The sequence below is a fragment of the Somniosus microcephalus genome, chromosome 10, assembly GCF_052327205.1.
Source record: "Somniosus microcephalus isolate GS21.2 chromosome 10, FLI_Smic_1.0, whole genome shotgun sequence".
Classification (NCBI taxonomy): domain Eukaryota; kingdom Metazoa; phylum Chordata; class Chondrichthyes; order Squaliformes; family Somniosidae; genus Somniosus; species Somniosus microcephalus.
Genome location: NC_140996.1, coordinates 149,069,970 through 149,097,066, shown reverse-complemented (window position 1 = coordinate 149,097,066; position 27,097 = coordinate 149,069,970). Strand labels below are relative to the sequence as shown.

The 27,097-nt window shown below is 43.2% G+C and overlaps 1 protein-coding gene across 3 annotated transcripts in view; it reads right to left on the bottom strand.

The window, feature by feature from the left end:
- Nucleotides 1-10,896: 10,896 nt before the first annotated feature.
- Nucleotides 10,897-27,097, bottom strand: part of LOC147111751 (interleukin-1 receptor type 2-like) — a 96,415-nt gene continuing 80,214 nt past the window's right edge. Inside the window, exons 4-7 of one of the 3 annotated variants that reach the window (XR_015079739.1) lie at nucleotides 18,025-18,170; nucleotides 14,239-14,375; nucleotides 12,162-12,261; nucleotides 10,897-11,617 (exon numbers count right to left, since the gene is read on the bottom strand). Coding sequence is in view for 2 of the 3 variants with exons in the window: in XM_085998953.1 (XP_085855079.1) it covers nucleotides 14,251-14,375; nucleotides 18,025-18,170 (271 nt within the window). In the remaining variant the exon portion in view is untranslated. Of the gene's footprint in view, nucleotides 11,622-12,161; nucleotides 12,262-14,238; nucleotides 14,376-18,024; nucleotides 18,171-27,097 lie in introns of all 3 variants that reach the window. The other 2 variants (XM_085998953.1, XM_085998952.1) reach the window with 2 other exon arrangements.

Here is a 27,097-nt window from a genome sequence, read left to right as displayed (position 1 = left end):
GAAGTAGAGCTGGGTGTCGTCAGCTTACATGTGGAAACTGACGCTATGTTTTCGGATGATGTCGCCGACGGGCAGCATATAGATGAGAACTAGGAGGGGACCAAGGATAGATCCTTGAGTGACACCAGAGGTAACGATGCGGGAGCGGGAAGAGAAGCCATTGTACGTGATTCTCTAGCTACGATTAGATAGATAAGAATGGAACCAGGCAAGTGCAGTCCCACCCAGCTGGACAACGGTGGAGAGGCGTTGGAGGATGATGGAGTGGTCAACCGTGTTAAAGGCTGCAGACAGGTCGAGAAGGATGATGCATGAGTTAAAGACAGCCAGCATAGATTTGTTAAAGGCAAGTTATGGTTGACAAATTTAATAGAGTATTTTTGAAGAAGTGATCAAATAGGTAAAGGGAATGTAGTGGATGTAGTATATATGGATTTTCAGAAGGCGTTTGATAAGGTGTCTTGCAAGAGGTGTGTTTGAAAAATTCAGCTGTGTAGTGTAAGAGGAAATTTAGCAGTATAGAAAGTCGGTTGACAGACTCAAACGAAGAAGGTAAATAGGTGTTGCTGGGACTGGAGAAGGGTTAGACCTGGTGTACTCCAGGTGCCAATGCTGCGTCTATTTTTTTTTCTCTGTATATATTGATTATTTGGGCTTGGCTATAAGAAACACAATCTCAAAATTTGCTGATGACACAAAGGTAGGAGGTTTTACAAACAGTGATGAGGGTGTAAAAGACTTCAGAAAGACACAGGCAGGTTAACAGAATGAACAGATAAGTGAAACAGTATGGCTAAGTGTACGATAATACATGTTGGGAGAAAGAAACAAGGGATGGGCGTATACACTTAATGAAAGACACTGAAGGGTGTGAATGGACAAAGGGACCAAGATATTCAAATACATAACTTAAAGTGCACATAGATAAAGCCATAAAAATGTCCAATAACATTTGGGGTTTTATAAATATGGATATAGAGGAAAGAAGTAATGAAGAATTTATATAAAACCTTGGTTGTGCCCCAGTTCGAGTGTTGCATGCAGTTTTGGGCACCCTATTATAGAAAGGACATTAAAGTTATAGAGACACCCAGTGTAGATTCACCAGGATGATGTTAGTAATACAGTAGGAAGCTATACTGGGACTATTTCCATTGGAGCAGAGAAGGTTAAGATTTTTAAAATTTTCAAGAATTTTGATAGTGAATAGGGAAATACTATTGCCTCTGGTTGGGTAGTCAGTGACAATGGGGTCATAAATATAAAATTATGTCTAAGAGAGTGATGAGAGAGAAGAGGATATATTTGTTTCTACAGAGGGTTTGTTGGAGCTTTAAATGCTTTTCCACAGGGAGTGGTTGAGGCAAAGACCATTGCATCTTTTAATGGAAAATTTGATAAATATTTGAAGCAGAGAAAGATACAAGGCTACAGGGAGAGAGCGGGCAGTGGGATTAGTTTTGAATTGCTCTAGCATAAGGCCAGCACAGACACGATGGGCCAAATATCCTCCTTCTGGACTGTAAACGTCTATGGTTCTGTGGTTCACTAATGAGACTAATACATTTCAAACACTAATGACAAAGCGTACATAGTCCTCTTAAAATTAGCTGCATCTGGTAAACAGTCAAAACTATATTTTCTCCTTTGGCGGCAACACCGCTGAAAGTGTGGGGTGGCAGGAATGCCACTCGCAAAAATGACCTGACGATATGCTCAGGATCAGTCTAAGTAAACTAAAGTGATGATGTCATCGAAAGTGATGTCACCAGCTATACCGAACGCGCATCGTGCCAACCGGCAACCAGAAATACCCACACGTGTAGGCAACTACACTGTTAAACTAATGAAGGTGGGCTCCTGGCAATAGTGTTGACTCCATTTGTCAGTTCATCATTGAGGACTGGAAATGATGTTTGCTGCTGCAGGATTTAAACACCTGCAGCAAAGTTAAAGGTCCAGGCATCAGAACAGAAGGTTCTTTTGAAGACCATAGTTGTAATTCTGTACAGTGTGTCTCATCGGCGAGGTACATGTGAAGCTTGTGGAGGAGAAGAGCAACTTCCAGATTTCCGCGTTTAATTGCACGTGTGGACTCCAGAAGTTGCTGTCCGATTTACTCCATAATAACGTTGAGCGTTGTCAGCCTCACCATTGTACTTTACGCAAAATCTGGGCCTCTATGATAATAGAGTAGAAGAACATTAGTGTGTTGTATGAAACCCCTTGAGCTGCTATTTGGTGATTTTTTTTGATGTATTAATGCATTTGGTAAAATAAATGCCAAAGAAATTTGATACGAACTTGTTAATGTGTTTGTACTCATACAATTTCACACCATTCCATCTCATTCTCATTGGTCAGTTTTCTACTGATTGACAAGATTGGCACAGGAAGCCTCCCTGAAGGTCATCTTGCAATGTTATCTGGCAAAGGAAGTGCTGGCTCAGATAGAGCTTCCAGTAATTCTTATGAATTCTGTTTTGAGGAAAAAACACCTTGTGAACAGAACAGAAATTAATGCCAAAATTCAGCCAAGCAACTAGTGGAGACATGTAATACAATACAATATTGCAGAATGACAACATGATTGACCTTTCCTTTCCCCCCTAGCTATCGGCTAATTTAAAATCTTGACAAGTGAATAGGAAAGAATGGACGCACGGGAGCAATTATAATATCACGTGATTCACATGACAATATACCGCAAGAGCAAGGCTACATAATCTTAACCTGTAACAAATTAAAAGGGAAAATTTTAATTAGCCTGCACACATTCCACACTCCTGTCTGCCTACATAGATGGCACCCAAGAGTCATGGCAGATTTTTGGAGAAGCTGTAAGGGGAGGATATAACTTCCCACATTTTCTGCTGTATTGATCCTGAGCACCACAGGATGTGGGAAAGTGGAGCTGTAGCTCCTCCCAGCTCTGGGGAAGGGAAGGGAGATATACAAGACAAACCCCAGAAGGTTCTGTCGAGATAGAGAAAGACAGGAAGAGCGAGAGAGCACAAAGATAAAGTGCTGTTGTAGTTGCTGACTTGTGTCATTGCTATTGTTTATTATTAAATACACTCTGTTTTACATATGTAATTGAGTTCCTTTCGAAGAAGTTGAATGTCCATGGCAGAAGGTGCTGCAGTACATCATAAAATCACTAAGGACCCATTTAATTAGACACACTACTCCTGGTCCTCCCCATTGTGACCTCCCAAACTATCATGGGTCAGCTCTTGGGTTTCCTCCTAATTGCAGTCTGTTGGTGCATCCCACTGAGGACCCCCAACACAATCAATATGGGTGGAGGAACTATGGAAGATAGCCCCATCCAAAAATATTATGTAATTATCAAGGCTAAACTAGAAAAAATTCCGTGAAATCTGGTCCCTGTTCCTAGTCCACAAAACTAGAGCATCCTTCATCCTAGCCAAGCAGAGTAACAATCAAAGCACCACTTTGCAACCAAAGTCATCAGCTAATGATACGAGTGTTATCAGTAAACAAAGGCGCTACTGCCACTGTCATACTGCTGCAATCCATAATTTTAATAAGGAAAATGTAAACTTTAGCTGAAAAAATCCTGCTCAACAGAGTAAAATGTATACCAACTGAAATGCACAGCTTGTCAAGAAAGTCATAAAGCAGCTTTAAATAAGAGAAAATGGGATTTACTGCATTCACAGGTCAATTGGTTTTCCCAAATTAAGGCCAATGGCAGTCAGATGGCTACTACATTATCTTCAAAATGGGTAGAAGTATTTCTGATGATGCCTCAGTGACACAGAAATCCATCTAGACATTTTAAAGGGGCAACAAAGCAGGATACATTTTGTAAATTAATCTTGAATTACAAATGAAAGCGGTTTTGAGATTGTTATCAATTCAGGTCACAATAGCATCTATAAACCACATAGTAAAAATGTCAGTACAGCAGGTGTGTTATTTGTTAAAGCAAAATTTCCATAGATTGAAATCAAATATCTACATGAGATATTTTCTGGGCAGTTTCTACTTCATACCTATAGCTCACACGATAATTCACATGGTTTCGTGAAAATTAAATGTAAACCTACCCTTTAAAGTCAATCGAGCCATATCTGGCAGAATCTGGAGTTAACTCTTGCAGCAAATTAAACCCAAAACCCACTCTAGCTACATTTGCTGCTGACACATAAACCTATTTGAACCACATTCAATAAATAACTTCAAGCAAGTTGAATTCATGTGCACTCAGTTTAACCTCACCACCAAAAAAAGGGGTAGAAAAGGAATCTAGTAATAACTTCAAATAAAATTGAAGCATTGGAAAATGACCTCTGCAAAAGTTCTGTCAAAGGATTGATATCCAAAATATTACCCTATATTTCCCCTATTCAGATGCTGACAGTTGTGCTGTGCATTTTCCAGTCTGTTCCTTTTTTATTGTAAGATTTCCAACATTTGCAAATTTTTCTTTTGGCTTTACCTTTAGTTAATGTTCGATAATCACACCCAGATGCTTTTCCTTTACTGATAATTCACTTCCTTATATCCATCCACTTTAAAAACAGTGAGAAGGTTGCCCTAGGGTTGAACATTTTGGATGATTATTAATTTATTCCTTTATTTAATTTTAGTTAAGGCTCTTCTATACAACCCCGAGTGAGGACGTTTAGAAAATTGAAAAGTCAAGCTGGTGCCATCGCCCAAGAGAATCCCTTGCAGATTGTTTCCATTAGCCAGCATTGGTGACAGACAGAGTAGCTAGGTTCCAGACAAACTTAAACTTAGTTCACATTATTTTTTTTTTGCAATGTTTGATAATTAGACCCAAATTCTTATCCTTTCCCACCTTTGCTAAAAACGACCTATTTACTGTTTCCTGTACAAGTAGTCACTTCTTTGCAATCATCCACTTGAAAATGTATCAACTTTTAGCCAGTCCACATTTTTTGTCCCGATCTCTAAAAGCTACGGCTCTCCCTTACTTTAATCACCTGGTTTCATATCTTGGTGTCTTCAGCAAATGTTATATTTATCAGCAGTAGCCTCTACTGTTGAGTTCTGTAAACAGAATGTTCCAAAGCACTTCAGTCAGTGAATTACTTTTGAAATGCAGTTTTGTAGGCAAATGTGGTCGCCAATGTGCCCTCAGTAAGGTCCCACAAGTGAGATAAATGAACAGTTAATCTTTTTGGTAGTATTGGTTAGTGAAAAATGTTGGCTAAGAACTCATCTTCACATAATATCATGGGATCTTTAACACTCACTTGAACAGGCAAATGGAAACGTGGTTTACTGTTTCATTTGAAAGATAGCATCTCTGAAACATCAGAGTTGAGTAACATTGAGTAACTGCCCAAGCTTAAGGTAACAAGAGCTGCTATCAGAATAGCGAAAAGGTCAGTGGAAAAGAAGGTTGTGGATAATTGCGGTAGCAATCGTAAAATCATTTTCAGTTAGGTTAGGAGTCAGAGGGCAATAAAGGACTGGTTAGGGCTGCTAAAGGATTCCTCAGGGCAGATTCAGGTGGACTCCCAGGACATGGCAGAGAATTGAAATGGATACTTTGCATCAGTCTTTACTCCTGTAGAATGTGCTCAGTTACCAATAATGCAGTATGTAGTTGACACAAAAGTTGTTAATGTTAAAGTAGATGCAAATCTGATATTGAGGAGGATGGGGGTCTTAAATCAGATCGAGCTGTTGGTCCAGTTGGCATTTACCTGAGGTTCATTAAAGAAATGGTTGCTGTGCTAAGTGAGCCCTTCCCCATATATTCAATAGTTTGCTGGTGGGAGGCTAATGTTGTACCAGTATTTAAAAGGACAAGAACATAAGAAATAGGAGCAGGAGTAGGCCATATGGCCCCTCGAGCCTGCTCCGCCATTCAATAAGATCATGGCTGATCATCGACCTCAACTCCACTTTCCTGCCCGATCTCCATACCCTTGATTCTCCCAGAGTCCAAAAATCTATCAATCTCAGCCTTGAATATATTAAAGACTCAGCATCCACAGCACTCTAGGGCAGAGAATTCCAAAGATTCACAACCCAAGTCAGAAGCAGGAAATTATAGGCACATTAGCTTGATGTCAGTTGTAGGAAAGTTGCTAGAAGGGTTCATTAGGGATGCTCTATAATGACAACCTTGACAGAGAAGGGGTTATTAGGGACATGCTACATGGCATCTGGAAAAGGAGGTCATGGCTTACTAACCTGGTGGATTCATCAAGGAGGTTATCAGGATGTTGGATGAAGGTAGTCTAGTAGACATGATGGGCAGGATTTTCATTGGGCCGTGGTGGTGGGATTGGAGGCGTGTGGGGGTTAAAATCCCAAAATCGGGGGCACGAACCCATCCTGCCCCCAACCCGCCTCCATGCCAGTTTCAAAGGAGGCGGGTACCCGATCCACACTGGGACCCGCCTCCCTGAGGCGGGAAGGGGATTAGTGCCAATTAACTGCCTGTTAACAGGTAGTTAACAGGCAGCTTTTAGCTGAATCCCTATTTTCGTTGGTGAAATGTGGGATTCCCGACGGTTCCAAACCACGCCAAGTTAGCGAGGCGGGCCGTCGGGATGAAGGGCTTGGAGGGGTCGAGATGTCCGGTGTTCAGGTGAGTGATGGGTGCATGAGTGCAGAGGTAGGTGTGTTTGGTGTGTTTAAAGAAGTTTTACTTACCTTTACAGCCTTCCTTCCTTCAGGTCTCGGGAGTCCCTCATCTCACCGGCACAGAAAGCAGAATGGCCGCGATCTGTCAAAAATTGCAGCCTCTGCTTTCTGTTCCGGGGAGATCTCTAAATCATCCTGAGAGGAAGGAATTAACCTAGAGTACAGATTGTCAGTGTTTGACAGCTTCAAACAGCTGTCAAACGCTGATATTTCATCTGTCAAAAGGTCTTGACAGATGAAATATCAATCTGTGACGTCACCTGTTGCCGGGTGGCCCTTAATTGGCCTGCTGAGCCCGCTGGGTGGGCTCAACAAGGTCAATCAAGTGAAAATCGCATGGGTTGGCTAGAACTCGATGGAGGCGGGACTACAACCCCGAAAGTTGTAGTCCCGCCTCCTCAATGAAAATCCAGTCCGATATATTTGGACTGTAAAAAAGCTGTGGATAAGTTGCCTCACAATAGGTTACTATATATGATAGGGTCCTGTGGATTTGGAGGACAGATCCTGGGTTGGATGAGGAACTGGTTGCGTTCTCATCGTCAGAAGGTTGTTATTGATGGTAATGGCTCCACACTGAGACCGGTTATTAGTGGAGTCCTGCAGGGATTGGTTTTAGGGCCATTACTCTTCACAATATGCATTAATGATCTCGACGAAGGTGTGGGATACTGTCTGCAAGTTAATGGATGACACAAAGATTTGTGCTGGTGTAAGGTTCCTTGAAGAAAAGAAAAGATTCCAGCTGATCTAGAGATGTATACCATGCTAGGCACTGAATTAAAATCTGTTGAGAGGGAAAGGGACCTGGGTGTTAAAAAGTACTTAAGTCTCTAAAGGTCCATGACCAGCGCCAAATGGCGATAGTGAAAGCAAATAGTGTATTAGGATGTATAGCTAGGATGATCCAATATAAAAAAAGACCATAGTGTCCCTGTACAAGACTTTAGTTCAGCCCCATGAATACGGTGTCCAGTTTTGGTCCCCTTGCATGTTATATTGAGGCCTCAGAAAAGGTTCAGAGGAGGACCACTAGATTAATACCTAGTTTAAAACCCTTAGCTATCACGCTAGGCTCAGGGAGCTGGATCTTTTTACTCAAGAAAATCGTAGACTTCGGCGAGACTTGATTGAAGTATGATGAAGGGACTAGACTTTTCACACTTGGACAGATCATTTGAATTAGATAAATTAAGGAGAAAGAGGGGACATGCATACAAAGCTACGTAAGCATAGGACTAGGCTATGTGTCAGAAGGTTCTTCTTTACCCAGGGGATCGTCAACTTTAGATTAGGTTGCTGCCTCGTGCAGTGGGTACAGATTTGCTGCAAACATTCATAAAGGAGCTGGACAAATTCCTGGAAAAAGCTGATATCGCTGCATGGAGAAGGTAGGAGTGTAAGATTTGCAAAATTTCTGCATTTCCCCGAAGGCTGTTATTAATAAACGGAAGAAGTCACACGACACCAGGTTATAGTCCAACAGCTTTATTTGAAATCACAAGCTTTCGGAGCGCTGCTCCTTCTTCAGGTGAAGTGGAGAAATGCATAAAGACACAGCTTATATAGTCAGAGAATCATGTCAGATGTTTACAGGTAACCTTTCCAACTGCCATTTATCACACCTCGGCAGAGAGATAATCACAGCAGTCAAAGGTGTGAATGGTGTCCAAACAGGTCAGTCAGGGAAACATTACATCAAAGAACAATGAGGTGGGGTCACAAGGGGTCAAATATTACAGATGCTGGGGTCTGTATGAAAAACAAAAAAAGACAAAAAACATTTTTTTTGGCTGGAAATCACAGCAGGTCCGGCCGCATCTGTGTAGAGAGAACAAGCCAATGTCAACTCGAGTCTGGATGACCCTGCATCAGGTGGGGTTACATGTAGCGTGACATGAACCCAAGATCTCGGTTAAGGCCGTCCTCATGGGTGCGGAACTTGGCTATCAGTTTCTGCTCGACGATTTTGCGTTGTCGTGTGTCTCGAAGGCCACCTTGGAGAATGCTAACCCGAAGATCGGAGGCTGAATGTCCTTGACTGCTGAAGTGTTCCCCGACTGGGAGGGAACACTCCTGCCTGGTGATTGTTGCGCGGTGTCCATTCATCCGTTGTCGCAGTGTCTGCATGGTCTCGCCGATGTACCATGCTCCGGGGCATCCTTTCCTGCACACCATTAATAAACGGGACCCTGCGTGGACTTTTTAAATAAAGAAGGGTACCCAAGATGGCGTCCGTGCCTCGTGGAGCAAGCCTGTGAGATTTTAAAATGGACTCTGCAACGCAGACAGCTTGGAGAAATCGAAACCAAGCTGCAGGCTTCTGTGAAGAGAGACTTTGTATTTTGGAACCAGACAGGACTCTGAATTATGCATTAGACCGAATTGGAGGCAAGTCTAAATTCAGTTTAGGCCTATAGTTAAGGCCATCAAGCAGTCTACATATATTATCGGAAACAGATTAACAGAGCCATCGAGGCCGGACAGGCCCATCAAGGAACTTTCAGGACAATACGAGTCAATTATCAGGCTGGTAGATGCGATTACCGGCCATCTAAAACCAGTTAGTATGGATTGCTACCATTATTTAAAATAGCCCGCTAAGATTAAAACAAAGAACTAACCTGATTTGGCGCGCAGATAAGGGTTTTCGATGAAGGTATAATTGAAGGCCCCCTCGGGTAGCAAGGTGTGTGTTCGGTGTTCTTGTTGGTTGGTGTGCTGGTGCTGCTCTTCGGCTCCTCGCCCTCGTGGCTCCCGCTCTTTCCCCGTCCCACGCTTACCCCCTGGCCTTTGCCTGTGCCCTTTTCCCACTCCATCTGGAACTAGCCCCGGCACCGGGTCGGGCGGACATGGACAATTCAGGCCAGGCGAGGCAGGACACGACGAGGGGAGGAGGGAAGACCACCGGAGGGAAGACCGGCTGAAGAAGACCAACTGAGGAGATGAACTGAGGGGAACTTTGTGTCATCCGTTAACTTGCAGACAGTATCCCACACCTTCGTCGAGATCATTAATGCATATTGTGAAGAGTAATGGCCCTAAAACCAATCCCTTCAGCCTCAGCCGACCTTCGAATAACTGCACACCAACTCAATCTGGCAGCTGTCAACGAAGAATCATCCCTGCAAGGTAAAGTACCCAAACAGAGACTTTAACTTTGGGGTACTCGAACCTGGACAATGCCCTTGCAGCGCCTGGAGGCCACGTGATGACGGCAGGCTCTAGAGAGCACCAAGAGCGAACCCCCGAACCCAACCGCTGTTTCGAGTCTAACAAACCTTTTGATTGGTGAGCATGAAGTTCTGACCCCTCATAGCTTAATCTAGTTAGGTATAGGGGGTGGGATAAGGATAAGGGGATTGTTAAGATAGTTGTTTTCCCTCGATGTGCCGTGTGTTCCCCATTCCCTGCATAAGTATAGTTATTATTATTCTTTTGCATTTGTATTTTCGCCTGTAGAAGTGTACACTAGTAATTTTTCCCATAAGATTGTATCAAGTTTTTCCTCTTCAATAAAATCTCGGTTTTTGTTTACATCCAACCACCTGCCTACTCGAGTCTTCTCCGTACCGCCGCCTTGTACCTAAGTCCGGTGTCTAGAACCCAGGGGCGTGGGAGCGATTCGAACAGCTCACAAAACAGTCAGGGGCATAACTGACTGGGCGTATGTACGCGCCAAACAACACCACCACACGCCACCCCCTACAGGAGAGAGGTTGGGTAATTTACCTTGTGGTCATTGTTATCTCCTGGAGTTCATTTTTGATCACTTTAGGGGGCTGGAGAGGAATTTTTCCTGAATTGGTCTAGGGGTTTCTTTATATGTTTTTTTCCTCTCTCAGGAGATTACATGCCTGATGGTGAGTGGGGAACATTGGGGTTGTGTTGCTTAGTTGCAACACGGCTGAATGGGACAGAGTTGGTAAACCAGCTAGTCTTTTTCTGTCCATCTTTTTTGTATCCTCATATCCAGCACTCCCTCAGTGCTGCACTGAATTGTCAGCCTAGATTTATGTGCTCAAGTCCTGGAGAGGGGATTAAACCCACAACCATCTAGCTCAGAGCTGAGAGTGCTACCAATGAGCCAGGCTGACAGAGGACAATAATGCTACAATAAAAATAGCTAGACACTAAAAATATTACTTAGCAATTGGTGCTGAAGATATCTGGAGCTATACCAAATATATATATATATATATATAATGCTTTAAGAAATTTCATAAATTAAAGCATGAATTAAGTTTTCTTAAATTTATTAATTATTTAGGTAAAAATGTGTAACATGAAAGCAAAATTGATTAAAACCAATTACTGATAAAATGTATATATTTTAATAAGTATGAGCAATAATATAATGTAGCCACATTGTGTTGAGTTTTGTGCTTGATGCTATGGAGTATACCATGCTGTTGTCAATATTTTCACAAGTGTAATCTCTCTTTTTTAACTACTGTGAAATAGCAACATAGAACATAAAAACATTTGTGAAAACAGAATAAATAACATATCTTCACAAAGTAGTCTCAAGTTAACACTCCCAAACCCCCCTACAATGCTACACGCACAGTGCACACGATTATATTGGTTGGCATTTTCTGCTTCTGTGCTCGCCAGCCCATAATTTACCACCCAATAAAATGAATAGGCAGAAAATTGCAGAACAGTAAGCACAGTAGCAGAAAATTCCCATCAGTATCATTTTCTTGGCAGGTCCCAACACTGGTTTTGATGAGTTTATCTGAGTTCAGATCAAACCAATGTATTGAATTCAAGTTATGTTAGCCATTCAGTCCTGATGCAACAAGAACGTCCAAGTGGCATTGGTAACTGTTACACTGAAACAATTATTGTGCTTTTATGGAGAAGGTTCTATTTCAAGGTGACTAATCTTCAACGGAAGGGATTCTGGTATCAAATGCACTTCAAGCAGCTTGTAGGTATCAACAGTATGTTCAAACTGTCTTGCCAAAACAAAAGACAAAGTTTCAGAAGCAAATTAATCTTCAGAACGTTGTACAGTTGGTTATTAAATACATTAGTGCTGCCATTTGTAATACCTGAAACACACAACAAACAATTTAACTACTGTGCTTTAGTAATTATAACCAAACAAAGTAGAAACATTGGAGGTCATTTTCAACTTTACCACCTGGGTGGTAACCTGGCAGAGCAGATCACTCGTTTGTTGTAGAATCTGCCCGATTTTTATTCCATCGATTTCAGGCGGGTGATCTGCTTTGCCAGGCTACTGCCCAAGTGATGAAGTCGAAAATGATTTCCAATGTCTTCTTGCTGATCACCTACAGAATTATCTCTCGTTTTTTGAAAAAGCTGTATGGAGCTAGCTTCAATGCAACATATTGTACCAAAACACACCTTACGTGTGTACAGCAGAGTGGCACTAAGTGGTTTCACACCCATGACTCTTGATATGATGAACTAAACTTTCAATATTTTCTTAGGTCCTAATAAAGGATCAGAAACCGAACAGAAAGACTCACTTAAAAAAGGACAGATTTATGTTGAATTTGTAGGTCCTTGGATTGTGGAATCGAGAGGATTGTTGTTTAATGGAAGTATTGAGCCATTGCAATTTAATGCCTATAAAAGTAACAGTGCATTGATCAGATATTGTATCATTTACAGTACAGAGTATATCAATTTTGATACATTTGGAACAAGGTACCTACAATAAGAGGGAGGGTAATAGTTTTTAAAGATCTTGGATTATTTAGATTTAACTTTAAACTGTCACTGAGAGAGTGGTATTACTGCAACTGTATACAAGTTAGAGCCGAGACTGGATTTTTAATGTGTGTGTGTAAAGTTCAGTTTCCCCCTCAAGGCAAATTCTCACTATTGTATTTTAAATAGTTAGACACACTGTTTTAAATGTTTATACTGTGTGCTACAAGTTTTTTAAATATTTTGTATAGCAGAATTTAGACAAAAGTTTAAAAGAGTTACCATGATAGGATAGTTGTGACCCATGTTAGGTGACTCTTGCTAGATGTGGAAGTTTGTGAAGAAAGATTTGAATAGTTAGGGCTTTTCTCACTGGAGCTGAGAAGGTTGAAAAATGACTTGATAGATGTCCATAAGATTATGAAGGATTATGAGAAGATAAATAGTGCTAAATTATTTCAATTGGTTGGTGAAACGGTAACGAGAAGGCAGAGATTTAAGATAATTACAAAAGAGTGTTGTAATTACGAGAGAGTCACAGAAGGTGGTCAGAATGTTATATTTTCTGCGACAATCTATTGTTGAGGCAGAATTCATAATTTCTTTTGAAAGGTAATTAGATAGTTGCTTGGAAAAGAGAACTATTAAAAGGTATGGGGAGCAAGGAAGAAAGTGGGATTAGACTGACTCATGTTGATGAAAATCTGGCACAGACTTGATGGGCCGAATGTCCTGTTTTGATGCTGTAATATTCTATGATCCTGTGAAAGGCTAGACTATTTCTCACTGGTAGGTAAGGGAGATTATTGACCAAATCAACCTGTAACTTTCTTGCAGAACCTACTTAATTCTTAAAGGCCTAGATGGAGGTTGTTTATCAATTCTCGCAGCGAAGGAATAGTATGTGGTGTAAGAACTGAAGAAGAAACTAGGATACATAAATAAAATATGCTTGAAAGAACAAAACAAGTTTAGAGAACTGTATTTTGCTGCCAGTAATTGAACCTTATTATTTTGAAATTGGAACCAATCTCCATCAGCTACACAATAGCAAAATACTGAATGTTTTCCACAAGCTGATTTGCAATAGTTAAGTGACTCAAAACTTAGTAAATTTTAGCTGGATGTTACAATCATGGATCATCACAAATACAGCATGTTTGTGAAGAGTTTGGTATTGTTTGCGAGTATCTTAGCACTTCTTTTAAAGTCCAAAGACACTGGATGTAATAACAGACTGATTCTACATCCCAACTCTGAACAAAACACGTATACATTTGCTACAGTTTAAACCATAGTCAAGTCATTAACCCAACACAAATTGACAAAAATCAACATTATACCACCAATCACCTCAGTGCAGTGGTAGGAGAGAGATTCATGCCCTTGATTCCCCAGATATTCAGCCCTGCATGTTACGCATGCAGCACCAAGTGAAGGCAAAGTGCTTCATCACAAGGCATAAAGGAAAAAAAGTGATGTATTTGCACACATCCCAGCATCTGGCCCAAGAGAATCAACAGCAGATATCAGACAGCATGTTTCTGTCCATACTGTGCCACATGATGGTGTTTGGTGTTAGATGAGTACAAAATAAAAACGAAAGTAGGAAATATTTGTTCATCCATAACTTGTGAATGTTTATGAATGTAATTACTCAGGATCTGAGAGCTAAGACTTGCAGCTTTAAACTATTAGTTCCATTAAACTTGAAATGTGATTTAATGTCAGTTTGTAGCATGACCATAATAATTATATGAAACTAAAAGTATTTCTAAATTAAATATGCACTGGATAACATTTTTTTTTTAATATTGTGTTTTGTTGTTTATTTTAGAACTGAAATGCAACATCATTAATGGGTTGGATTTGATGAAAGGAAACTATGCTTACCTGTATTTTTCTTTACTTTAAGATTTCATAACTCGGTGGCTGCTTGGATTTTAAAAACTTGTACATGCCTATGCTCACCGCAATGATAATGACCAGCACAACAAGAGGAACCACAATATGTGATGCAACATTTGAAACTAGAGAAGAAAAAATCTAGATTACTATAGATAAGACAAACCAATATTTGTTAGCAAATCTATTTTGTGTATGAAGTATAATATTTTAGCATGAAAATTTAACAAGCTTCCCTATAATCCACTTGCTAAACAGACAGCCTGAAAAATATGTCTTATATATAAGAAACAAAGTCTCACATTCTCTCATAGCCTTTGCATATTGCAGAAACATTTCAGGAAGTAGTTCTGTACATTTGAATTGAGGCTAAAACTGCCCCATTTACTGACAGAATGCTTTAAGGGTAGGCGAGGCGGCAAAATAATGTGACTCCTCCCTGTACAAGTACTGAAACAGCTTCGCTACTACTCACCTGCACAGACCTTCTCCAGTCACTGGAAAAACAAAAGTAAAAATTTTAAACTGCACATGCACAATTGTTTCAAGAAAGATTTTAAAACCATTTACATTTGCTGGAATAACTTCACTGATGGCTGGACAAGGGGCGGGGGTTGTGGGAAGCCTTCAGCACTCAGATGGGTGGCTCAATTTCTGTGTATAGTGGTGCTGATACGGTCAACAGGACAGTGATATCCAGAGACATCAGAGGTTATATTTACAGAGCAAATCCACCTCTGGTTTCCGTCATTACTATTTCTTTTACTGTAAGATATCGCTTCCAATGGCAAATGTGATGAAAGCTCGGTTTCGCTCCCAATACCCTGCCGTACTGATAGTGAAATGCTTTTGAAATTGCTTGCTTGAATGAAACCTTCCTAGTCAGTGCAGTGTCTCTACCAAATGTAAATGGTTTTAAAATCTTTTACAAATGTGTGTGTGCTGCTTGTGCATGCAGACTTTAAAACATCTTTTAAAGCTTATTGTACAGCAGCACAAAATACCACTGCTATCATCTTTCTGATTGTGGGATAGTTGAGCCCTGTAATGCAGTTTTGCACATTGCTTATCTATAAAGACTTTCTCCTCATGTGGCCAGAAAGTTAGTTGTGATCATGGCTTAGAAATAACCTGAAACCATAATTGTTTCAAGTTGCTGCTGATGCTTTGAGATCCGCCACGCAACTCAGGGCAAAGGAGTCATCACATTTTGCAGAACCATTTCAATTAGAAACAGTTCTAAAATATAAATGGGATACAAGTCAGTGACTGAATTGTATCATTAATGGACTTTAGATCAGGGGTTCTCAACCTTTTTGCTTCTGAGGGCCCCTCCCTCCCCCCACCTTGTGTTATAAAAATTCCACGTCCCCTATAACACAAGTAACTTTTCTGTATAAAAATTAGTTATACAAGTAAACATATATATTTATTATTATTTTTGTTTTACTTACTTAATGTGACTAATTAGGACGAGAAATTCCAATCATTCCCACCCCCTTTAATCGATAACTGAAAATTAGATGCAATTTTATTTTTCCACTACCATCAGTTAGAGACAAACTAACACAGGATATGACCTGAATGAGGCCTAAAGCTCAGCATTACTGGCACCCACTGGAGTGAGTGGGTGTAAAGATGAAGTTACTCCTGGTTATTTATTATTCACTGGCTGCTGCTCCTTACCGAATTATTTGAGGAAATACACTTTCTTCTTGATGCTGCTGGTGATAACCCCAGTGTACTCCCTGTTGGCCCAATCCTGGCGTATCTCTCTCTGCACCGGATCGCCCTGCCCCGCCATGTCTGAACCACAACGACATCCCCCGACCCTATCTGTAATCGCTCCACTGATTGGCTTTGCATCAGCCGTCCAAATCACCAATTAAACCGAACAACCAGATTGGCCACAGCTAACCCAGAAGTGTGAGTTAGGCAAAGATTATTGGTCAGGAGGGCGGCGGATTGAGACAATGGATGAAATGAGAGTTTCTATTGGTTAAACATGAAGGAGGGCTCAGACTTTGGAACAAAAGAATAATCTGATTGGTCTCCTTCTGTGCTGTATGATACTAATTAACCATTCAGATCATCGTGCCTGTGCTGACTCTTTGCAAGAGTTACCCAATTAGTCCCACTCCCCTGCTCTTCATAGCCCTGCAATTTTTTCTCCCCCTTTCAAATATTTAAAGCACATTTAAAAAGGAGAATATGATAAAGGCATAAAAATTACAGCATTTATAAACACCTTCCACTTATCATCTTTTGTTTCCTTCGCCAAACGAACATTTTCAGAAATTTCCAACCAACAACATGACCCTAAAATAAATACATTCAGGATCTCACCCAGCTCATGTTATCTAAAATGTGCTGTCTGTTTAAAAAGAAAAAAGTGAGCGGAGATAAAATTCACTTTACAAAAGTAGTCCACAAAAAAAGACCCACGCAACTGAAAGTATCAGATTAAATTATCCAACTGTGGATAGAAGATTATTTCTGGAGCGATCGGTTTATCCCCTACAGGTTTTCCCACTGCAGACAAGGGCTGCGCTTTCTTTAAATTCATTCTGCAATCACGTTACCCATCAGAAACATGAAGTCACTCTCGCCATCACTCTGAGCTGTCGGCTTTCTGTTTCCCCGTTCCTTCTCTGTAGTTCTCTCCTTTTGCAAATGTCCACGGAAGCAGCTCTGTCCGCCGTTTGTCGATTGACAAGAGGTTAGAACTGGATTTAGATTGGTTTAATTGAAGAAGCAACGAGAAATATGTTTGGTTTAACTTGAGTTAGTGCTATTTTGACGGACCCCTTGAAACACCCCAGGTTGAGAACCCCTGCTTTAGGCTACTTCTATAATCAGGTGCCAAGAAACTATAAGCGAAATGGAAAGATTTCTTAAATGATTAATGACACCATCTCAAAATTTTTATTCCAAAAGCCATAGATTTGGAGAAGGCGTTGGAAGAGACTGAAACAAACAAAAATAAACACTCTTGGGCATTGTAATAAAACAAGATATTGCTCAGAGGCCAGGAAGATTGTGCACCTTTTGACTCCCCTCGGATTACCACTGCAGCAGGATCCACCACCTCAAACACAGCCCTCAAACAGGATAATTACGTTATTAGAGTACTGTGTAAAGTATTTCGCTTTTTAGATTTGATGATTTCAATTGCTCTTTTCCATCAGATTATATCATCATGGAATGAAGATTTTATTGCTGGCAACTTTGGTCTCTAATTAGGACACAATTGTAGGCAGTCTTTGTTTTAGAAAAATAGCCTCAAGCACAATGAAGTCTTAGATGCCTTTACTGAAGCCCAACAATTGTGTAGGATCTTTATGTAACACAAATCTTGTAGCAACTGTCGATAAGAGGTAGCCATGGAACTTTCCACAACCTCCCTCAGTCTCATTTGATGGTCACTTAAGAAGTGTATTCGTCAAGACAAAAACTTTACTTCCCAGTTTCTCAACTCCCTCTTGCATACAGCAACCCACAACTATATGGTCATCCTGCAAAGAAGTGGCTAAAGCAAGCCCACTGAGAGTAATGGCATTCAGATGAAAATTCATCTTAAGAAGTCAGATCCTCTGAATTGATACATTATCCTTCTGGCTAAATGAATAAATTGCCTTTTGTTTATTTTTCTATTACTGCGATCAATTACAACACCTTTATAGAGTCGGACCTCTTTGTTCCTCTAGCTGTAAAAATAAATAATGGAATGATTGACATTGCTGTTCATTTTATCCTAAATCAGGAAGAATTTACCTGCTGGCTTGATGAAAACAAATCTTTCTTGATCCATTTCTTCACTTAAGACAACACATACAAAATCTATTTCAAAATCCTTTTTTGTAACTTCTGAAAAACTCAGGTCAACTTCAATATAAGATTCTTCTTTTTCTGTTCTTTCACTAGTAAATCAAAGGAACACGAGTAAGAAAGAGTTAAAACATACTGTGGTCTTTTCAAAAGCAAAGCTTTAAGACATCATACCAACGGGTTCACTTTTTGAGGAGTCACCTCAATAATCCTATTGAACAGCATAATTTTCAACAACGTCTAGGAGTCTCACTTGTCTGTGTATTGTGAAAATTGATTGCTCACTGATCTGACTAATTAACCTGCAGTATAATGACATCAAGACCATTACCTACAACAAGACTATTCACAAACTTTTTTTCAAGGACCATGATCCTAAGCAATGTCTTGAGTATGTGGCATTAATAGAACTCCATCACAATGTTTAAGGCTGTGATTTTATCAGCACTGAGAGAACAGGTTTGGAGGCGGGTCAAGGGTTAAAATAGTTTTGATTGATGGCAGGTTGCGGTCCAGCCTCCACGCCACTTTGCCAAATGCCGACTCTGGGAGTCCCGATCGGTCCCACCACCAAGCAGTGGGAGAGGCCCTTAAGGCTGTTAACTGCCTGGATAAGCCTATTTTACCAGCAGTTTTCGATTTTATAACATTTTCTGTGTGTTCCACGCTGTTCCCAAACCACATCAGCTGATTGTGCCAGGGTCACCAAGTGCCTGACTTCTTGACAGCTGCAGCTCCAGCATAAAAACATGGCTGACTTACAGAGACAGAACTTTGTTTATCAAGGTCTTGAAAAACTTTTTGCAGGTCTACTGATCTTGTACGTGGTGAAGCTGAGATCCATCTCCATTGTGACCTCCTGAGAAAACACGCTCCCCACATTGACTGAGCGCTTATAACTTCTATTCCTCAACTGACATATCTACCAGCAGCATAGGAACCATTTATACTCGGTCATGCTGGTCAGATTCGGAGGAAGAGCAGCCGCGGCAGCAGCAGAACCAGGCACAACAGCAGCAGCAACAACAGGAGCGCCAACCTCCTCCTCACCCACCTGATGCTGCACAGGGCAGAGGGCATCAGCGCAGGGCTGCACGTTGCCACAGGAGATACCCCAACATAGGGTATATAGGCCGAGGATGAGCTTCCTCAACATGACTGAGCAGCAGTGCCACAGGAAGCTGAGGCTTTCGCGAGAGGTAGTCACAGACATCTGCGCAATGCTGCACCAACACCTGGAGCCCAGAGGAGCAGGTGGACACCCCTTACCAGTGGCTGTCAAAGTCACCACCGCCCTCAATTTTTTTGCTTCAGGGTCCTTCCAGGGCTCATCAGCGGCATCGCCCAGTCGGCCGCACACACTTGCATCACGCAGGTTACTGATGCCCTCTTTGCAAAGGCGCACAATTACATCCACTTCTCCACGGATGAGGCAAGTGTAACCGCATGTGCGGTTGGCTTTGCAAAGCTGGCAGGCTTGCCACGGGTGCAGGGTGTCATAGACTGTGCTCATGTGGCCATTAGGGCACCCTATCACAACCCAGCTGTATTTGTCAACCACAAGGGCTTCCACTCCCTTAACGTCCAGCTGGTGTGTAACTACAGGAAGAACATTATGCATGTTTGTGCAAAGTACCCTGGCAGTTGCCATGACTCGTTCATCCTGCAGCAGTCTAGTGTGCCTCCGCTGTCCAATCCGTCAATCCAACTTTCTGGATGGCTACTTGGAGATAAGGGCTATCCCCTGAAGACGTGGCTAATGATGCCATTGAGGAGGTCATCAAACGAAGCAGAGGAGAGCTACAACTCCAGCCACATTTCAACCAAATCCATTATCGACCAAACCATCGGCTTGCTCAAAATGTGATTCAGATGCCTTGACAGATCAGGTGGAGCCCTACAGTACTCAACAGCCAGGGTCTCCAGAATCATCGTGGTCTGCTGTGCATTGCACAACATCGCACAGCATCATGGCTTGCATCTGCCTGAGGAACAAGTGGCTCAGCGCATAGCCTCCTCAGATGAAGAGGAGGAGGAGGAAGACCTTGCGGAGGCGGATGAGCCAGCTTCAGCAGCACACGAGCACATTGCTACCCGTGATGCAAGGGATGCACTAATCTTTGCCAGATTCGCTTAGGACGACAAATCAAACACATGTGGCTGGCACCTTCTTATCACACCATAAACAATGTACAAGAACCTGTGGGTTCCTATCACTCTCACCACCATCATTACAAATCCAAGTCATCCTGAGCCCTCAATGTGTACCTTCCATTTCCCAGAACACAGAGGCCAGAACTTCAACTGTTTGCCATTACTTTTGTTTTATACATGCACAAAAGGATGACAATGCCAAATATTAAACAAAAGACAACAGAACAGAACACCCAAGTGACTACCCTGGTGACTAATTGCACTTTATCTTCCTCTTACGCATGCTTCTATGTGGTGCTTCCCCTGTGGATTCAGCAGATGTGGAGGCACCTTGCTCACTTTCATGCTGCTCCTGCTTCGACATCTTTGGCGGGCGTCCTCTGGGTTTGCGAGCCTGTGAGGGCTCGGCAAAAGTCTGCTCCTCCTGCAGCTGTGCAGGGGCTGAGACGCCCATCTCAGTTGGGTGGGGCTCTGACCGAGGTCTACGCAATGGCATAGGAGTTTAAAAAAAAAAATTATTCATTGATGGGATGTGGGCGTCGCTGGCTGGCTAGGCCTGCATTTAGTGCCATCCCTAATTGCCCTTGAGAAGATGGTGGTGAGCCGCCTTCTTGAACCGCTGCAGTCCATATGGTGTAGGTACACCCACAATGCTGTTAGGAAGGGAGTTCCAGGATTTTGGCCCAGCGACAGTGAAGGAATGGCGATACAGGTCCAAGTCAGGATAGTGTGTGGCTAGGAGGGGAACTTGTAGGTGGTGATGTTCCCATGCGTCTGTTGCCCTTGTCCTTCTAAGTGGTAGAGGTCGCGGGTTTGGAAGGTGCTGTTGAAGGAGCTTTGGCGAGTTGCTGCAGTGCATCTTGTAGATGGTACACACTGCAGCCACAGTGCGCCGGTGGTGGAGGGAGTGAACGTTGAAGGTGGTGGATGGAGTGCCAATCAAGCGGGCTTGCTTTGTCCTGAATGGTGTCGAGCTTCTTGAGTGTTGTAGGAGCTGCACTCATCCAGGCAAGTGGAGAGTATTCCATCACACTCCTGACTTGTGCCTTGTAGATGGTGGAAAGGCTTTGGGGAGTCAGGAGGCGAGACACTCGCCGCAGAATTCCCAGCCTCTGGCCTGCTCTTGTAGCCACAGTATTTATATGGCTGGTCCAGTTCAGTTTCTGATCAATGGTAACCCCCAGGATGTTGATAGTGGGGGATTCAGCAAAGGTAATGCCATTGAATGTCAAGGGGAAATGGTTAGAGTCTCGCTTGTTGGAGATGGTCATTGCCTGGCACTTGTGTGGTGCGAATGTTACTTGCCACTTGTCACATGGGAGTGTGAGTGCTTAGAGAGGAGCCCACACTTCCTTGTTGCCTGCCACCAACATCCCTCTCATGGGTCAGCCTCACTTCAGTGCCAGCAAGTGGCTGGACAGCACCTTGCTGCACATCATGGGGGCCAGGATGACCCGTACCTGCACTGGCAGTCCTCCACAAAAGGACTTCCATGAAGCTCTGGTTTCTCTGCTCAATAGCTGTCCATCGCTCCTCCAGAGATGTCAATCTATTCTGAACATTCACCATGTTTTCCTAACTCTGGTGACTTATTTCCTCCATGACCGTAGCCATCCTTTCCTCTACTGTAGCCATCCTTTCAACGGAGGTAGCCATCCTTTCCACGGAGGTAGCCATCCTTTTCACGGAGGTTGCCATCCTTTCTGTGGTGGTGCGTTCATGCATCATTGCCTCCACAAAGGCACTGCTCATGTTAGATATGGACTCCTCCATCCTCTCCACACTCGCAGTAACCCTGGATGCAAACCCTGTCAGAGACTCCTGCACTTGTTCCTGGAGTTCCAGCACCGCTCTCTTTCTGGATGGACCCAGAGGCACAGGATCCACATGCAGCTGATCAGAGCTGGGAGCGCCCTGCGGCCACTGATGAGGACTCTCCACTGCTGTCCCTGTCTCCACCATCTGCTGATGCTCACTTGTGAGCTGTGATATACCAGGTGACAACAATAATCTATCTCACGAAGGTCCCACCGAGGCGTGCATATCTGCGCTGGTGCTGGGTGCGCTTAATTCTGATGACGCGCCCTCAGAGGTTGCAGCTTCCTCTGAGGAGTCTCCAGGCTCTTTCTCTTCCTCCTCTCGATGGTCCTGTGGGGGAGTAAAGGCATGAGTTAGACATGTGATATTAACATAGCATGCACATCGAATTGTGCAGATGATCATAAGTCAATCTGTATGAGAATCAGATGTCATATCAGTCACTCATGCAATGTAACTGAGAGGGCTGCAAATCTATTCTGTCACCGGCTTGCTCTGCTGCACCCGTCTGACCGTCCACCACTTCCAGAGCCTCATCACCTCTGATTATTTCAAGTGCAGCCTCCTCAGCATTGGTCATATGGGCAATGGAAGGTGGCCCTCCTCCTATCCTAGCTCTCTCCCTCGTATTGTGGGCTCTCTTTTCCTGCAATGAGGGACACAAGTGGAGTTTGAGTGAGAATGTTGGAGTGAGTGTAGAGAAGCCATAGCATAGATGCTTAGAAGGAGACAAAGATGGAGTGAGGTGCCAATACCAAGGGCCCTCCCTGTGCGTTGTTAGTTGTTGGCATTGCATAACAGTGATAGGGAGTGTGAGGGCAGCATAGTCAAATAGTGAGTGATTGTGTACATAGAGAGAGAGGGATAGTTAAGGGATGTAAGGGTAAAGTGGGATGTGCAGGAGTAGATTGACAATGCAGAGTGCTGGTGATGAGAGGAGATGGGGAGCAGATTGAAGGTAAGTGTGATGTTATACTCACTTTTCCTGAGCGTACCAGGTCATTAAACCTTTTTCTGCACTGGACCCAGGAGCGAGCACACAACAATCTGGAGCTGACCTCCTCAGCAATTTCCAGCCAGGCGGCTTTGCTTAGCTGAGGAGGCTTCCTCCGTCCAGAGGATGGGAATAGTACCTCCTTGCACCCTCTCACTCCAACCACAAGAACATGGAGGAAGTCATCATCAAAGCAGAAGGAGGCCTTGGCTCTTGCAGCAGTCATGGGAGCAGTTGCCAGCACGAAAACCAACATAAAAGGATAAGAATGAAACAAGACTGCATGGGCTCCTTAAATGCAGCTGGCTGAGGCGAGCAGCAGAACCAAAATGACTAATTGGGCCAGGTAGCACGCACGCAGGGATTCAATAGGGCAATTAAGGTAAAATTTCAATTTCTGACCGGCTGAAAGCGACGGCAGGACCGGAACCTGCCGACCACCTGACCTGCACCCAACCCGCCACCAATGATAAAATCGCAGCCTAAGAGTCTCCAAACAAAACTACTGAGAAAACTATGTAGAATTTTTGTTTGTTCAACATTCTTTCACCATAGGGTCACATCCCAGTTATCTAATTCCAGAGAGATTAGGCACAAGTTTGCACAACCAAAAGTTATGGGCCACCAAGTGCGGATGGAGGTACTGCTGTAATTTAACCAGCTAAAATATCTGAAGCACTGGTAAGCTTCCCATTCCTGTTCAGTTAGAACTACCCTCACTGTTTGGACATCCAAATGGGAAGAATCCTAGCTCCCAGTGACAAGCGTACACATCTGCTAGTGAATCAGACTTGCCTTATTCAGGTTATTGCATAAACTAACCTCAGAGGACTGATTTAGTTCCAAACTTCCAGCACCAATGGTGTCATTTTGAAGCTACTTTCACCCCCAAAAGACTGCTTACCTCATCCTAAAAGAGGATAGTCACTAGCTAGTCATTAAACAACTGACAAGTTTGGGTTTGATGCTCACTAGCTAAACAGCAGGTATGAGGAGCTCCTCATAAGCAGCATGGTGAGCAGCACAACTCATGATAAAATGTGCGAGTGGATTGGCACTGTATGCCTGACCACAGCATGGACACATCACCCAATATAGCAGCAGTTCTGCCAGTTGGAGGTGCAGAGCTTCAGCAGCAGCTACTTATCTATCTACATCCCAATTATGATTAATACAGAACGCTGGATTAGCTTGAGTGTGTGCTTCCATACCTGTAGGGTTTGGCTGGTGCCAACATCAGTGGGTGCATGTGCCTGAAGGATTTTTGGACTTTAAAAATGGATATGTACCCTTTTAAAATGGAGATGCACTTGGGCTGCATTTCAAAATGGATTTTGGACTTTAAAAAAAAAGACTGACTTTTGGTTTCTGTGAAGATAGCAGGAACTGTCTGTCTTTTGGGTTGCCATGGGACCAGTCTCAATGCTGACATCATGAAAGGCAGGGGCCCTTTCATATTCGAACTTGTGTGATTTGAGGCAAAACACCTTTTGTCCATGGAGCCAGGATGTCTGGATGGACAATGAGGTTTGCAGGCCAAAAGTAACACCTCTGGACTCTTTCAATGAAGGAGCAGTCAAGAACTTAACAAACAGTTAGCTCTTCGAGAACTGCTCATTTACAGTAATGGCCTACCATTGTTTTCATAAAGATGACCAATCCAGGACAGAGATGTCACCAGGAAGACCAACGAGCTTCTCTGTGACCATGGTAACCAGGAATCGCCCAGCCAGTTTTGTGTATTATACGGGGTATAAATATGCTGAACTTTGGGGATTCAGGGCTTGCTTTTCTCGACCATCTGGAACAGGGTTCCCCGCGTAGCTCCACGTCCGTCAGCTCTCCAGGAATGCCCAAAGTGAGTGCCTCGCCGTACCGCCTGAACGTAACTCTCTAGGCCTCATCGCATGCCTCTGTTAGGCAAGGTTTTGCCTCTGGAGTCGAACGGACCCGGGATCGCGAGAATCAATGACAAGAGCTGGTAATTATATCCAGCATACACCTCTAGAAATTCCCAGGACCGCCCGCGTGTTTGGCTGCTGAGGAACTGCAAGTGTCCAAGACGCAGGCTAACAAGTGTGTGTGTGTGAGGAGGCTTCCAAGTGTGGGTTCTGACCAAACCGGGAGAGGGGTTTAGTTAGAAGGGTTTTTCCATTATCTAGGCTTAGAATCTGGGAAGGGGGTTGGTTCGGCATAACCGACAGGGTGGGTATTTTAGTCTAAGGTTATAAGCTAGTGTCCACGGTCACCTACTCGTTATGCCGTAAGCGAGAGAAGTAGGGATTGTCGTTTTGTGAATGTAATAAAAAGGAATCGATCTTTGACCAACCTGAACCATTTTGTTTCATCTGAGTCAATTATAATCTATGCATAGTAACTCCTTGGGTCCGAACTTGGGGCTTGTGGTTCGCGGTATAATTCGGAAGACCAACTGGGTGGCATCCAGTCATGGCCGGGTTACACAGTAATCCCACTGGGGCACTGCGCATCAGGCATAGGAGAAGACCTCACAGAAATCACAGAAACCCCACAGTGCAGATAAAGGCCATTTCGGCCCATCGAGCCTGCACCGACACATATCCCACCCGATCCCCGTAACCCCTACACCAACACATATCCCACTCTATCCCCGTAACCACACGTATTTAATCCCCCTAACACTAAGGGTCAATTTATCATAGCCAATCAACCTAACCCGCACATCTTTAGACTGTGGGAGGAAACCGGAGCACCCGGAGGAAACCCACGCAAACACGGGGAGAATGTGCAAACTCCACACAGACAGTCACCCGAGGCCAGATTCGAACCCGGGTCCCTGGCGCTGTGAGGCAACAGTGCTAACCCCTATTTGGCCTTGGTCTCTCTCTCTGTGTGGGATTACCCGCTAATCGACGGGCTAGGCAGGGACTATTGGCAAAAGCTCCTGCCATCCAAGGGAAACAACCCAAACTGGGGAGTTTTTAATGCACGGGTCGACTCAAGGGAGAGTCGTAAAAACACGGGGCATGCAAAAACACCCTACATACCTGGCCTCCTTATAATGCCTTCCAGCAGTAGCCATCCCAAGTCACAGAGTTTCTGCCTTCAGAATGATGTAAGGGCCTACACTGAGCACTGTGCATTGCACCAGCCACATGTATATTCTAGATGACCAAGTCCAGTGCCATGTGCCAGGTTTACTCATCACCAATTGCTTAATCCAAGTACTCATGTGAGTAACTTTTTAGAAGGACCTATGCCTACCATGAGGCTAAACCACCCCGCACACCCCCCCGACAGAGTACTCCCCAACTAATCAGAGTGCACTGAGCTCTCATTCTCTATGCCACTTCCCATTTTCGCAATAAATTCAGCTGAAGGCTTGGTCCTGGGTCTCACACATAACCCTGAAGAAGCCTTTCTACTGTATGCCTAGGTGTTCTGAACCATGAAGAAGAATTTTTTGGACACGCTTTATATGCCATAAGCTTAACCTGCATTGGGACTCTGAAGATAGATGAGAAGTATTTAAAGAAAGATGAGAATGACTAAAGTGCCTTTTGGCCCTTATTAGCACAGTCCCAATGGATTGTATTCAGGCTGAATTTGGCTTCCTCCGGGAGCCTCAAGTACTGATGATTACATTTTGAGGTTTTAACTGTAGAATTTTTTTTTCGAGATTAACATCTCCTATCGACAAGTCCTTATGAACTAGGGTGTGCCTTTACCTGCCAGTATCTAGGTAATTTGTAACAAGTCAGAGATCAAACAGAAAACCCTTACTGCTGTATTTCAATTACTGGCTATATCACTTGCCCTTCCTTGACGCCGGAGGACGACAGCGTTAAAATTTGACTACACTATGGCTTGGGCTATAAACTGTCAAATAGGCTTATTAACCAGGAATAAAAAGAGAACATGCAGGAAATACTCAGCAGGTCAGGCAGCATCCGTGGAGAGAGAAACAGAGTTAATGTTTCAGGTCGATGACCTTCCATCAGAACTGGAAAAGGTTCGAGATCTCCCAGTTTCTAAGCAAGTACAGAGGCAGGGAAAGGGAGGAGGGGTGGAAAG